Source organism: Ornithorhynchus anatinus, chromosome 11 (assembly GCF_004115215.2).
Source record: "Ornithorhynchus anatinus isolate Pmale09 chromosome 11, mOrnAna1.pri.v4, whole genome shotgun sequence".
Classification (NCBI taxonomy): domain Eukaryota; kingdom Metazoa; phylum Chordata; class Mammalia; order Monotremata; family Ornithorhynchidae; genus Ornithorhynchus; species Ornithorhynchus anatinus.
In genome coordinates, this window is record NC_041738.1 from 33851228 (window position 1) to 33866385 (window position 15158).

General features: G+C 50.6%; 1 protein-coding gene and 1 non-coding gene across 5 annotated transcripts in view; both read left to right on the plus strand.

Moving 5' to 3' along the window:
- Positions 1-15158, plus strand: part of NLRC5 (NLR family CARD domain containing 5) — an 86799-nt gene that overhangs the window by 64385 nt on the left and 7256 nt on the right. For all 4 annotated transcript variants that reach the window (XR_003762891.1, XM_029075652.1, XM_029075655.1 and 1 more), the window contains 13 exons: positions 292-375; positions 1316-1399; positions 2587-2673; positions 3956-4036; positions 5819-5902; positions 6604-6687; positions 7283-7366; positions 8523-8606; positions 9826-9909; positions 11060-11143; positions 11971-12054; positions 12990-13067; positions 14792-14875. Coding sequence is in view for 3 of the 4 variants with exons in the window: in XM_029075652.1 (XP_028931485.1) it covers positions 292-375; positions 1316-1399; positions 2587-2673; positions 3956-4036; positions 5819-5902; positions 6604-6687; positions 7283-7366; positions 8523-8606; positions 9826-9909; positions 11060-11143; positions 11971-12054; positions 12990-13067; positions 14792-14875 (1086 nt within the window). In the remaining variant the exon portion in view is untranslated. The remainder of the gene's footprint in view (positions 1-291; positions 376-1315; positions 1400-2586; positions 2674-3955; positions 4037-5818; positions 5903-6603; positions 6688-7282; positions 7367-8522; positions 8607-9825; positions 9910-11059; positions 11144-11970; positions 12055-12989; positions 13068-14791; positions 14876-15158) is intronic.
- Positions 8778-8916, plus strand: LOC114815259. Its single transcript, XR_003763024.1, has one exon. It is a non-coding gene; the product is annotated as a small nucleolar RNA SNORA7 (small nucleolar RNA).

Below are 15158 nucleotides of genomic sequence, written 5' to 3' on the forward strand. Positions count from 1 at the left end.
CAGGGCCTGAGAAGGGTCTCCCTGTTTCTGGCCTGATGGATTCCCAGCAGGAGGGTGATATGTGCCACATTTCAACCAAGAGTCTCTGGGTCTTGGATTTTTTTAATCACACCAGACTTTAGGGGATGGTGTGGTGGGGTAGAGCGGGTGGGAGTTATTTTATGGAAACTAGGGTTTTGCTGGCTAGAGGGGGACTCTCTCGCCTACCCTCCCAGTGCTAAGGGAATCTGACACCTCATGGGAGCCATTTCCTCTGTTGGGTGACACAATTCTCTGGCTTTGCTCCCTCAGGCTCTCAAAGTGTGACTTGCAGCTGGAGCACCTTTCCGGCCTGGCGGCTCTGGTGGGGCAGTCCCCATTCCAGATGGAACTCCTGTAAGTTTCCAGGACTTGGGTCCACACACTGACCCCTGGGGATGCAGGGGTGGAGATGGGCTGAAGTGGGTTGGTTCAACTTTCACAACATTACTAAAATCTACCCTTTCTTCTCCATCCAAACTGCATCAGCCTCTTTGCTGACCTCCCAGCCTCTTCTCTCTCCCCACTCCAGTCCATACTTCACTCTGCTGCCTGGATCATTTTTCTGCAAAAAACATTCAGGCCATGTTTCTCCTCTCCTCAAGAGCCTCCAGTGGTTGTCCATCCACTTCTACATCAAACAGAAACTCCTCACCATTGGCTTTAAAGCAGTCAATCACCTTGCCCCTTCCTACCTCACCTCACTACTCTCCTACTATAACCCAACCTGCACACTTTGCTCCTCAAATGTTAACCTTCTCACTGTACTTCGACCACATCTATCTCACTGCTGACCTCTTGCCCACCTCCTGCCTCTGGCCCGGAACGCCCTCCCTCCTCATATCTGACAAATAATTACTCTCTCTCCCTTCAAAGCCTTATTGAAGGTGGTTCTCCTCCAAAAGGCTTTCCCCTTTCCTCTTCTCCCACTCCCTTCAGCATCGCACTGACTTGCTCTCTTTACTCACCCCCACTTCCCAGCCCCACAGAACTTATGTCCATATCTCTCATTTATTTATTTATATTAATGTCTGTCTCCCCTGCTAGACTGTAAGCTCTTTGTGGGCATGGAGTGTATCTCTTATATTGAACTCTTCCAAGCACTTAGCACAGTGCTCTGAACACAATAAGCACTTAATAAATACGATTGACTGTCTGGGGATAGCTTCCCTAATGACCCTATCAGACAATGACTCCCATTGGCTCCTCGTCAAAGGAGATGGAGCCGGGTCGGGCTTGCCGTCCACTAAGATCTCATGTCAGCCAAAGTCAATAGTCTTTGTCTCTCTGTTCTTAGATTGACCGATAGCAATGTGTCCCTCCTGGATCTGAAGCACTTCCTGAGGGCAGTGAGGAAGCCTTCAGGGATGCTGAGAATCAGGTAACATTGGTGGGCTGAGTCCGGGAGAGTGAAGTAGATGGGTGGGAATTACTTCGTGCGTGCCAGCCAAGACCTGCCCTAGGTCTCCAGGTCTTAGACATTTTAACGCCCGTCGAATTTGAAGTCACTGATGTTGTTTGGGGAGGGGAGGTTAGGTTGGAACAGTTTTTTCATTCTGCAGCCTGCAGAGGGTGATGGATGAATGGCAAGGGTGTCATGGAGAGCAATGGCCGATGACCTACCTCCAGGCTCCTGCATTCTGTCCTCCTGTCATGCTCTATGTATGCCATGTTCATCAACCCTTCCTTGAGCCTCATTTCTCTTCCTTCCCAGCCCACCTTATCTTTATTATGGGAGCGGAGGGGCATGGAGGCCACCATTGCTAAAGAGATGGAGGTTTTTTCCTGTTGATACTGAAGCCCTGGAGAAGCCTTTTGGCACAGCCCCACCCGGGCTGGGTTCCCGGGCTCTGCTCCAAGCCCCAAGAGTGGTCATCCCTCCCTCAGCCTCAGCCTCGAGAGGCCGGGGAGGCAGCCTCACTTGTGGGTGAGGGAGGAAACATGCACTTCTGAATGAGCAACCCCCATTGCCTGTGGGAGAGCCCCAAACAGCCCCAGTTTAACCAAGCCTGGCCTTCATCAGCCCAAGTCCTGGCAGGGCCCTTCCGTGGCTTAAACTCCCACAACCTGAAGGAGCATTTATCTTCTGATCCTGTGAATCAAGGCCAAAACGGGAAGCAAAGCGGATCCAAGGATGGCAGGCAAAAACAAGCACTGACCTAAAAGATCGGTGTTATAATCAGACCCGGATATCAAGGAATGTTAGGCTTAGATACATTCTGGGTAAATAATCAAACCAATCAAAACCCCTCATCTTAGCCTCTGGCTCTAACTCTAATGCTGGTCCCAAACCATAGTTCTAATTTTTGCTCTAGCCTTCAGCCTAACCCTGGCCATAAAACCCTGTCCTAGCCCTAATCAGAACACTTACCTCCTCGAAACTCTGGCGTAGCATTTTTTAACAGTTCGGACAATGCTGAAGCTTCACTCTTTTGATGTTGTGGGTGAATTGAACTTGTCAGTGCTTAGACTGTCATTGATCTGGTCTCTCTGGAGACCATTGTAGCTCCTTCCTTTGATGAGTCCTTGGTCTCTGATGCTCAGTGTGGCTTGTTTTTTTTATCACAGTGTGGAAGAACAGTGGGTGCTCAAAGAGGACATTGCCACCCTGCTGGAGATGAGCATCCAGGCTGCGGGGAGCCTCACGGAGATAACGTGAGCAGACCCTGGAGGTCCCAGGGGCGGGATTGGAGGGGGTTGCCATTTTCAGAGGCAGATGCAGAGATCCAGTAGGGAAAAGAAGCCTAAATCAGGACTGCTTGTCTGGGTAATGGGCTCCAGCGAAACATGTTTAATTTTCATCTGTGTATTGTGTCCCAGTGCTAGTGTGTGGGGGGTGTATGTGCATGTGTGTATGTGTGTTTGTGGTATTTGTTAAGCGTTTACTATGTGCCAGGCTCATAGGCCAGCCCTGGGGCAGTTTCAAGCTAATCAGGTTGGACACAGGCCATGAACCACATGGGCTCCGTCTTAATCCCCATTTTACAAATAAGGTAACTGAGGTACAGAAAAGTGAAGTAACTTGTCCAAGGTCACTCTACAGACAAGTGGTGGAGCTGAGATTAGAACCCTGATTCCTCTGGCTCCCAGCCCGTGCTCTATCCACTGTGCCATGCTGCTTCTCTAAAGCAGTTAGTACAGTGCTTCACATACAATGGGCATTTAATAAATAATATTACTACAACTATTTCTAATAGTAGAAGAGGTATCTACAGATGCTAGTAGTGTCTAGTCACTGGAGGTAACCAGTAGTAAAGATGCTTTTAGATAGCCCCAAGGACTTGTAGATTAACTCGGACCCTTTTTAACCATGGAGTTGAAACCTTCCTACTTTAGCGCCTGCCTTCATTCCCCTGCAGGAGGTACAAGGCGGCAGCAGGGGTTTAGCAAGAAAGTCAAAAGATCCCATTTTAAGTTCCAGTTTACCCCTTCTTCCCAACCAAGCCAATAGCACCTTGGAGTGGCTTGAGTTTTCCCTCCTCTCCCTGCTCCTGCCACCCTCTGGGCAATTAATAATGTTGGTATTTGTTAAGCGCTTACTATGTGCCGAGCACTGTTCTAAGCGCTGGGGTAGACATAGGGGAATCAGGTTGTCCCACGTGGGGCTCACAGTCTTCATCCCCATTTTACAGATGAGGGAACTGAGGCACAGAGAAGTTAAGTGACTTGCCCACAGTCACACAGCCGACAAGTGGCCGAGCTGGGATTCGAACTCATGAGCCCTGACTCCAAAGCCCATGCTCTTTCCACTGAGCCACGCTGCTTCTCCCATTAAAAGACCAAAAGCAGGGAACTGGAGAATCCAGCGGGTTGGAAAGGACAAAACCCTTCCCAGTCGCTGCCACAGGGAGAAGCTCACCTTCTTCGGAGGCCACAGGTCCCCAAACCCACCCTGCCCACAGATCTTTCATCTTTTCTTTTCTTTCCCATCTCCCAGGATTTTGAAATTCCAGGCACTCCTTCGTGTCGGGGAAGAATTTCCCCAGTACACAGAAAATCCGGAGCCTGAGGCTGCCAGGTAAGAGCGCAGACCAAGGTGGATTCTTGGTCCGGGATGAGGGATTTGAGTTCAGTTCTCCGAAGAGCCTGCAGAACTTTCCGTGAAGCTTCCCCATCTCAAATAAGCCAGGACAGTCCCCAGTTCATTCATTCTTTCATTCATTCAATCAATCATGTGTATTGAGTCCTACTGCATATGGAGCACTGTACTAAACGCTTGGGAGAGTACAATACAACAATTAACAGATGCATCTCCTGCCCGCAACGAGCATACAGTCCAGAGGGGAGTCAGGGGACCTGGACTCTAAACCCAGCTCCTTCACTGGTCTGTGTGGTCTTGGGCAAGCCACTTCACTTCTCCAGGCCCAAGTTCTGACACCGGTAAATCCCCAATCCACCCCAACCATTCAACTCATTCCGATAATTGTTACTGTTGGGAAGCAGCATAGCCTAGGGGAAAAAACATGGGCCTGGAGTTCAGGGGACCTGGGTTCTAATCCCACCTCTGGCAGTTACCTCCTGTGTTAAATGGGCAACTCACTTAACGTCTCTGTGCCTCAGTTTCTTCATCTATAAAATGGGAATAAAATACCTGTTCTCTTTCTCACTTAGACCGGAAGCCCTCAGTGGGACGGGGACTACGTCCGATCTGTTTATGTTGTAACTTCCCCAGTGATTCAGTTCAGGGCTTGGCACAAAGTAAAAGTTAAACACATATCCCTGCTATTATTTGGGAACACATTTGGTGGGTGTGTGCTTCTCTGCCCACTCTCTCCACAACACTGTGAGCAACTTGAGAGCTGGGTGGGCTTCAAGAGCCTCACACTTTGTGGACCCTTGATAAAATACTGTTGAAGTTGAAGCACATCCTACCAGACTCTGGGGGAGAAGAGATCACAGAGGGGTGGGGTGGTCACTTTTACATCCATCAGACCACTAATCTCCCTACCTCCGAGGCCCTACTAAAATCACATCTCCTCCAGAAAGCCTTCCCTGCCTAATCTCTTATTATCAATCAATCATATTTATTGAGCGCTTACTGTGTGCAGAGCACTGTATTAAGTACTTGGGAAAGAACTCAGCCCCCAAGGAACACACAATCTAGAGGGGAAGGCAGACATTAAACTAAGTTACAGATATGTACAAAAGTGCTGAGGGGCTAAGGATCGAGTTAATAAAGAGTACAAATCCAAGTACAAGAGCAATGCAGAAGGAAGAGGGAGCAGGGGAAATGAGGGCTCAGTCGGGGAAGACCTCTTGAAGGAGATCTGATTTTAATAAGGCTTTGAAGGAGGGGAGAGTGGTGGTCTGTCAGATATTAAAGGGGAAAGAATTCTAGGCCAGAAGCAGAATGTGGGCCAGGGATCGGGGGTGAGGGTGAGATACAGTGAGGAGTGTTAGAGGAGTGTAATCAGTGAGGTAAGATAAAAGGGAGCAAGATTATGGAACCCTTTAAAGCCAGCCAATCAGTGGTATTTATTTAGAGCTTACTATGTGGAGAGCACTGTAGTAAATGATTGGGAGAATACAGTACAACAGAATTATCAGACACGCCCGTAATGAGCTTATAGTCTAGAGGGAGATACAGATAGATAGATGGATGGATGGTCGGATGCCAGTGGTCGGAATTTGAACTCTTCCTCCACTCCCTGGCAGTAGCGTAATAAATTGAGTAAAGTGCTCCCTATCTGGACTCCTGAGTGTTTGCTGGAGGGAAGAGCTGGGCCAGGGCAGGTGGGGGAGGAAGTGGAGCGGAGAACAGGGTCTCTCATTTGGTCCCATGTGCTTCCGCCCTATCCAGGGTGGCTCAGTTTGGCCCTGAAAGCGGGCAGACATCCCTCATCAGGCGGATCATCGAGAAATGCACCAGGCTAAGGGAGCTCAAGTGAGTTACCTCAGGACTCAGTCCTTGGATTTTGGGGAATGCCCTCGGGCAGTGGGGGTGGGAGAAAATGTGCCCCTCAAGTCACCCCACAGGGCTCTTGATTCAGTGACTGAGATCAGGCGGGCCGGGCGAAGGAAGGCCCCGGGTGAAATTCGGACTGGCGCTCAAATTGACTGTTTTTCTCGCCTGCTCCACTGCTCTCAGGAGAGCTGATGAGAGGTAACTGCATTGTACCACCCAATCAGTAAGTCATCCAAACAATCATATTTATTGAGCACTTACTGTGTGCAGAGCACTGTACTAAGTGCTTGGGAGAGTACGATATTACAGACACATTCCCTGTCGCAAATCAAGGCATCCGGATTCCAGTCCCAGCTCTTCTACTGACTCACAAGGTGGCTGAATCACTTTCTCTAGCCCTCAGTTTCTTCATCTGTATAATGGGAAGAATAAATCCTGCCTCAACCTGTCTCCCACAGAAGGTGCAAGAATAAATGAGAACACAGATGTGAAAGAATTTTGAGCTTTCTAGAAAAAAGACAGATCAGACCATGTTTTTTTTAAAATTTTAAAAATTATTATCCTCCAGGTAATAACCTGAACTGAGGGGTCATTCCTTTAGCCCAGGGACTCAGGAAGTCCTCTTTCAAAGCGATTGGTGGGAGTGGAGTCTGTAGCCTGAATTGTCTTGGTCTTTACAGCTGGTCTCATGTCGTTCTCAATGACGATGCCTCCCAGATATTGAAGAGTGTGCTGCCTTCTCTCTCCATACTGAAAACATTCAGGTTTGTCAGATAAACTACCCTAGACCATCCTCATGTCTCTGCCTGAATTCCTTCCTTATGAAAGCACCAGCCCCTCCTCTGAAGCCTTCCCAGTTTAACCCCATCTTCTCCCAGGAGCTTCCCGAAGCTCTACCCAGATTTATTCTGGACAGTCCAAAGCCCTCAACACGTCAACGTTTTCATCTTGTTTCAAAATATTTCAGTGTCTTTTAGGCGTCCGTAGTGTGTCTAAGGAGTGTTTGTTGCATATGTTTCTATTTGTGAGAGTTTTTTAAAATTAATTTCGTATGTGGGTTAACCTTTTTTTCATATTTGTATTTTGTCTTGCCCTCCCCAATTACACTGCAAGCTCCCCGCAAGGAAGGGACCCTGTCTCCTTCTTCTTCTGTAGCTCCATTCAGCTTAGAGGTTAGCCTGGTCATTCTCTATTCTTCAGTCTGGGCTGTCCCTGAACCATTCCAGTGCCTGAGAGAGAATTTCTGTTCTTAAAGTCCCTCCCTGCCCCTGCCCACCCCCCCACCCTGGCCCTTCCCAACCCTGGATGTCTGTGAATGTTGAGCAGCATCTCACCTGCCGTGCTCTGCCTCTCCCCTAGGTTGACATCCAGCCCCATCTTCCCCAGAGGCATAGAGCATCTGGCAGCTGGGCTGAGCTGCTGCCACGGCCTGCAGGAGTTGGAGTAAGTAGTGCCTTGTCCCTCGGGTACGGAGTCTTGGGAATCTGGGGGTTCTTCTCTGGCTCAATCTGCCACTGGATGCCACCTGCACCTCCCGAGCACTGGGCCCGCAGGCATGACCGAGACATAATCTGTGTCAAAGGGCCTAGGGATGCCTCTGTGCTCCTGTGAAATGGGGTGCAGGGCAGGGGGAGGGGACCAATGACACATGGGGGATGTCTGTTCTCAGAGTTGGGACTGGGGTAGAGTGGAGAGTGAGTTGTGCGTGTGTGTTTGTGAGAGAGAGAGACAGAGAGAAAGAGAGAGACAGGAGAGAGAGAGAGACAGAACCTTCGAGTTCCCTTCACCAGAGCCCCTGTAGACCCTTGCAGACAGCGTGCCAAGGCCCCACTCCTCCTGTTGCTCTCATAGTCTCCTGACGTTTTTCCTTTTTATATTTGTTAAGCGCCTACTATATGCCAGACTCCATACTAAGTGCTGGGATCAATACAATCTAATCATGTTGGACCCAATCCAAGTCCCATGGGGCTGAGTGATTTGCAAAGGATGGTGGTTTTAAGGAGTCCCCTAGGCACACTGCCACTCTCATCCTCTGCCTGAGAGGCTGAACCTCCCCGAGAGAGATGGGCTGAGATGTCTTGGCAAGAGAATCTGTGTGGAACACTTACACTGTGGGTCCAAGCCCAAAGTGAGCGGCCTCCTCTTCCAACAGAAGGACACCCCAACTGTTGTATTAGATAAGAGCTCTTCAGGCCAGCAGTTGGGCCTCTTTTCTTGTCCCTCTGAGCAGAGCGGTTCACACTCAGGCACTTGATGGCTGCAGTTTGCTGCCTCCATTTTCCTGCTGTGGTAGGCTGGGAGTTGGATGGCAAATTGGGCTGCAGAGCATGAAGGTGTTCTCTGCCAGTCCTTGCTGGGTTGCCCTCCTCTTCCTCCTATTTTACATTCTCTTCTCTAGACTGTAAGCTCATGGTGGGCAGGAATTGTGTCTGTTTATTGCTATATTGTACTCTCCCAAGAGCTTAGTACAGTCCTCTGCATTCAGTAAATGCTTAATAAATGATTGAATGAATGAATGAATGAATTCCCTGGGGGACCCCATCATTCCAAAACACCTCTGCTGCAAGAGGCCTCTGACTTCAGGCTCCCTGCCCCATAGCCTCAGCAACCTGAAACTGGATGACCCTGAAGTCCAGATCCTGACCCAAGGACTCCACCAAATGTCCCTCCTGCAGAGGCTCACGTAAGTAGTTCCTTTTTTAAAAAAAAATTGAATTTGTCAAATGCTTATTGTGTGCCAGGAACTGTTCTAAGCTCTGGGGTAGATACTATATAATCAGGTTGGACACAATGCTAGTTCTACAAGGGGCTCACAGTCTTAATCCACATTTTACAGATGAGGTAACCGAGGCACTCCCTCTCAGGGTCGCACCTGGAAAGTTTCCAGTACTCTACCAGTCTCGACTATGGGAGGGAGAGTCAAACAGAGGCATACCCATTCCATTCCTAGCTTTGGGCAGGGGCTAGCGAGTGGAAGGCAATCTGCTACAAGTCAAAAGTCAACTGTGCTGGGCAGCAGCGGCATGGTAGAGAGTCGAGGGCGGAGACTCAAATTTACTGCGCAGAATGCGTGGTACCACTTCCGTATTTTTACCAAGAAAATTCTATGGATACACTACCAGAGCGATTGCAGAAGGAGTTGGGGCGCTCTGGGTGAGTTGTGTCCATGTGGTCGCTATGGGTCAGAGACGACTCGACAGCGTAACACAAGACAACTGAGGCACAGAGAAGGGAAGTGACTTGCCCAAGGTTACCCAGACAAGTGGCAGAGCCAGGACAAGAACCCAGGTCCTTCTGACTCCCAGGACAGTGCCTATTCACTATGCCTCGCTGCTTCCCCTTTCTGAGGACCCCAGCTCTGCCCCAGGCTTAGGACCGCTGACACCTCTTCCCCTTTTGGACAGTTAGGACCCTTTTGCCTATCTGTCCAGGATGTCCTTAGAGGCAGAGAGCTGGACCCGATGGTGATGTGAGTCCCCTTCTCGCTCTCAGATACTGTAGTTCGGGTTTTGCCAAGAGTTGAACACACCAGGACTGCCTGGCCACACATGTTACTCCTACAATTAGTGCCTCTGTGCAGTCCAAGCATCACGTCATGATCAGGGACAGCCCCTCTGGGTGTTTTCTGGGTAGGGCGTGCTTCTCATAGTGGCATTTGGGCTAGACCAATGGCAAACCCTCGCCTTCATAGCTGGTGCCTCTGCCCCGGCCCGGTGGGGAGGTGAGTGGCTCAGGGTGCAGGAGGCAAATAACACTGGAGTGTCTGGGGCTTTTGACTCTCCCTTCTGCCTCTTGGGGCTCCCGTGGTCCACACCGTGGGTTAGTTGGGCTGGACTGTACCGGATCATCGCCAAGTTTGAGCCCCGTGTTAACGGGCTGTCTGTGTTTTCCAACTTTTCCAGCCTGAGCAACTGTGGCGTCAGCAGGGATGGCTGCTTCCACCTGTCAGATGCTCTCAGGAAAACCTCCAACCTGGAAGACCTGAAGTAAGTTTTTTCTTCTCCTCCTTCTTCCCTACTTTTCCTCCTCCCTCCTCCTCTTTCCTTCCTTCTCCTTCCTCCCTCATTCCTTTCTCCCTCCTCTTTCCTCCTTCCTCCTTTTCCTCATTATAAAATTTGGGAGAGCCTGGAGTCTCAGTCTTGTTTTAGAAGAAAAAGGAAGAGACGCATTTGGTATGGGCCTGCCCAGAGACTGGGGGTTGGAATAGATGAGCTTTGGGGCTCTGAAATCCCAGTTAATCTGATGCCTTGTGTCCCTTTGTTCTCATCATACTAATAATTATAGTATTTGTTAAAAACTTATTATGTGTCAAGCGCCGTTCTAAGGACTGGGTTAGATACAAGGTAATTAGGCTGGACACAGTCCCTGTCTCACATGTGTTTCACTGAATCAATTCTCATTTTACAGATGAGGTAACTGAGGCACAGAGAAGTGAAGTGACTTGCCCACTGTCACACAGCAGACAAGTGGCGGAGCTGGGATTAGAACCTATGTCCTCTAACTCCCAAGCCCGTGCTCTTGCCACTAGGCCACGCTGCTTCTCCTGTCTTTCCCATCTTTCCGGCACGGAAAGGGGAAGGGGTTGGACCGTGCCTGACTCTAGGTTTTTTCTCCAGGTCACTCTGAGCCGTGGGTAGCCAGGCTGGGTGGGAGGTGGAGGACAAAGCTGAGACCAGAAGGGTGCCCCTCCAGTGGAGAGGCCCAGGGCTTCCCAGAAAGGTCCTCTCCCGTTTCCCCCTGCCTCTTTGCCTCTAGCCAGTTGGACCCTACCTCTTGCGCCCAATCAAGGGAAGAATGAAAATGGGTCAGGGGAGTGTAGAGTCTTAATGATAATACTTACCATGTCTGCAATGTGCCGATCACTGTACTACGTGCTGGGGTAGTTAGAAGATAATCAGTACCTGCCCCCACATGGGGCTCACAGTCCAAGAGAGAGGGAGAACAGGTATTTTTTCCCAATTTTTCCGATGAAGAAACTGAGGTACAGGGAAGTTAAGTGACTTGCCCAAGGTCACACAGCAGGCAAATGGCGGAGTCGGGATTAGAACCCAGATCTCTTGACTCCGGTTCTCGTGTGCTTTCCACCAACCACACTGCCTCCCCCGTAATGAGGCATACTGCTTCTTCTTTTAACAGTTTAAGCCTCAACGAGATAGACAGTGCCGGGGTGCAGCACTTAGCCGCAGTCCTGCCTGGAATGCTCCACCTCCGGAGGCTTGAGTGAGTGACGGTTCGACACCGAGGGGACCCGGACTCACTTACCCAGGGGCTCTAAGGCTGCTTGAAATGCCTGCAGGGGCGCCCCGCCGCTGGGCACTGGGACAGCTGCCACCAAACCCTGTTTTCTTGTGGGGAACATATCTGTCCAGGACTGAAAAATGGCTGGTGCATATGCTCGGAGTGAGAAAACACACTTCCCCAAAGCTAAATTCTTACCACCTCCCGGCTCCCCCCCCCCCTCCAACCTGCCCGTCTCCTCCTCAGAGCACCCTCCCGGTCAACCTGTCACCCGGGCAGTTCCCTGTCTGATCCAGAAGGCAAATCCCTTCCCTGGGTCTCTTTGCAGCCATTGTACTCCATCCTGTTGCCCACACAGGGGGTCTAGGATGTACTGCCCCTCCCCTCTCGACTCTCTGCTCTTCCCCGGGTGGTTCCTTGTTGACCTACTGGGCTCAGCGGAGGACCAGGGCCTCTCTGAACCTACTCTTGGGGAGGAGAAGGGAGGGGCTTTCCCCACTGGTGGCTTTCTCTCTAACTGAAGTCAGAAGAGGGCAGGAAGGAGGGGGCAGGATTTCTGACAGTGGGAGAGAGGAGGGGGCAAGGCCTTCGGCGGTGGGTGGGGAGGGGGTCAGGGCCAGGGCCAGGTGCGGAGATGCCGTGCACTAGCCTTTCTCCTTGGGAAATGGACACTGGGGAATGGGAAAGGGGAAAGGGTCTGCCTGCTTCCTGGAACCACCCCCTTGACCTAGGGGAGCACCCCATCCCCTCACCCACCCTCCATCCCTGCCTGCGGCTAATGCTTGGGGGGCCTCCCGGGTGTCTCTCAGCCTGTCAGAGAACTGCCTCGGCCCCTCGGGTGGAGTGGAGCTGGCTCGGGCGTTGGTGTTCTGCAGGAAGATGGAAGAGTACCGGTGAGTCTTCCCGCTTCCACTATCTGCCATAAACGGAGAAGGAGCTCAGCGGGCTGCTGTGTTGCACGACCCTGGTTCATCTGCATCTCCTGATGCCTCCCTCCCAACTCCTATAGATGGAAATGGATTAGGGTGAGGTGGAGGTCTTCTTTTTCTTTCTTTAGCTGGTCTAGGGGCTTGGCACAGGGTCTGAGATCATCCCATGTCTACCAACTCTGTTATATGTACTCGCTGTGTTATATCATCCTCATTTCAGTAATAGGAACATCGAAGCCCAGAGAGGTAAAGTGACTTCTGAAGTCACATAGCAAGTCATTTGGCCACACCTGAACCAGAGTTGAATTCTTGGGTTCCTCAGCCCATAGCTCTTCACACCAGACAGTTCCCCGTCCTGTGTCGGGGATTTTTAATTGAGCCCCTAGACCTCCGTCACCATCCTCCAGATGGGGAAATGGTGATACAGTGGGAGAGGGTGGGGAAGCACTTACTGTGTGCCAGACACTGTACTAAGCACAGGGGTAGATACAAGCTTATCAAGTTGTACACAGTGCCCCACATGGAGCTCATAATCTCAATCCCCATTTTACAGATAAGGTAAATGAGGCCCAGAGAAGTGAAGTGACTTGCCCAAGGTCACACAGCAGACAAGCGGTTGGAGCTAGGAAGAGACTAGCCTAAAGTGATTCGGTGAGGCAGGGGCGACTGGGTACTGGACTGCTTGTGTCCTTTCCGGCGCTGACAAAGGCGAGATGGTGCTCAGATGAATGAGCTCCCCATGGAGGAGGTGGAGGCTCTGCACCAGCGGCTGGACATCAATCCTTCCCGGAGGCAGGGGACTGGACAAGATGGCCATTCTAGGTCCCTCCAAATCTTAGGATTGTGGGGGTCTGAGACTACTACTGTAATTCCCCTATCACATGTTTCTTTCCTTTCAGATTAGGGAAAAACGCCATGGAAGATATAACGGCCGTGGAGTTGTCCAAGACTCTCCCCAGTTACTTAAAGATCCTTAAGTAAGTGTCACTCTAACCAAACGAGAACATGAGCCCAGAGAGAGTCCCGGGAGGCTGCGAAGGGAAGGGGTTTAGGAGGAGGAGGAGGAGAAGGGCAGGGTGGTTAGGCAGCCAGGCAGTGGGAACACAGGAGTGACCAGGTCAGACCACCAGACCAATCTGTCAAATGGTGCTATTTATTGAGCACTTAGTGAGTGCAGAACACTGGAATAAGCACTTGGGAGAGTATTATAGGTTGGTAGGCATGATCTCTGCCCTCAAAGAGCGTAAACTCCCAGATCAGGCCCCAGGCTTCCTGGGAGAGTTTTGTTGATGAGGTCAGAGCCTTCAAGGGGGAAAGCTGGGACCAGAAGGCAATACTCCCCTTACATTTTTTTTTTAACAGCCAGCTCGTGGTCTACCCTACCCTTGGGTCTTTTCAGCCTCACCCAGCTCCTTCTCCTTCCGCCAAAACAGTCCATGGTCCCACTTTTCTTTTCCACTCAGCCTCATCATTTCCCTCTACACTTTGAGCTCCTTCTGGGCAGGGAACAGGTCCACCAACTCTATTATAATGTACTTCCCTAAGCCCTTAGCAGTGTTCTGCACACAAAAAATGCTCAATAAATACCCTTGATTGATTGATTCCATGCTCTATCGACCTGTTTATAGGGTTTGGATGTGTGTCTGTCTTGCCTATCTATGGGACTGTGAGGACAGAAACCAGGGTCAGATCTATGAAAAGTCTAATGGGGCTGCAGTCCTGGGTTTGGGGGCCAAAGGGGCAGGGGTTTCCCGATTGATATTTTTTTTAACGTAAAGAACCCCCCCACACACAGATGATAGTCAACCACCCAGTCCTCAAGCCATTGCTGAGCTCGTCCAGGAAGGGGTGGACTACCAAGATGGGGAGGGGATGCGGATTTAGGAGTGTTCCCTAAATGACACTAGCCGGAAGCCCCCCAAACTCACGACCTTCCCCCGAGGGAACCCTGGCTGTTGATTGAGATAATAATAACTGTGGTATTTGGGAAGTATTTACTATGTTCCAGGTACTGTACTAAGCAGAGGGGTAGATAAAAGTTTATCAAGCTGGACCAGAGCTAATAGAGTTCATAGTCTCATTCCCTATTTTACCGATGAGGTAACTGAGGTCCAGAGAAATGAAGTGACTTGCCCAAGGTCACACAGCAGACAAGTGGTGGAGCCGGGATTAGAACCCATGACCTTCTGACTCCCAGACCCATGCTCTATCCACTAGGCCATACTGTTTTATTGTACTTTCCCAAGTGCTTAGTATAGTAGAGAAGCAGCGTGGCTCAGTGGAAAGAGACTGGGATTGGGAGTCAGAGGTCATGGGTTCGAATCCCAGCTCTGCCACTTGTCAACTGTGTGACTGTGGGCAAGTCACTTAACTTCTCTGTGCCTCAGTGACCTCATCTGTAAATGGGGATGAAGACTGTGAGCCTCACGGGGGACAACCTGATTACCCTTTATCTACCCCAGCGCTTAGAACAGTGCTCTGCACATAGTAAGCGCTTAACAAATACCAACATTATTATTATTACTCTGCACACAATAAGTGCTTAATAAATACAATTGAATGAATAAATGAATGATAGACCCCGAGTAGCTAGGACAGACCTGGTGGGTGGTCAGAATGGAGTTTGGGGTTGGTGGGAGGGCAGGGGTGACTGCTCACAGCTCACTGACTAGTCCTACTTTTCTCCTGTCCTCTCTTTCAGCCTGCAGTCCAACAACATAGGGCCGGAGGGGCTGGCTAGCCTGGCGCTGACCCTCGCTAGATGTCGGCAGGTGGAGGAGATCAGGTAGAGGGGCCGGGGCCCTGGGGGCTGGGGCCAGGCCAGCTCCGGGCCTGGAGCAGAAGTGCCAAGCCCAGAGGGGGTGGGGAAGTTACCCCGGGGTCATTGGCCAGAGATGAGAGGGCTTAAGCTACTCTTTTTTGTTTGTTCATTTTTACGGGATCTGTTAAATGCATACTACGTGCCAGGCACTGTCCTACGCTGTAGGGTGGATACAAGCAAATTAGGTCAGACACAGTCCCTGTCCCATTTGAGGCTCACAGTCTTCATCCCCAGTTACAGATGAGGT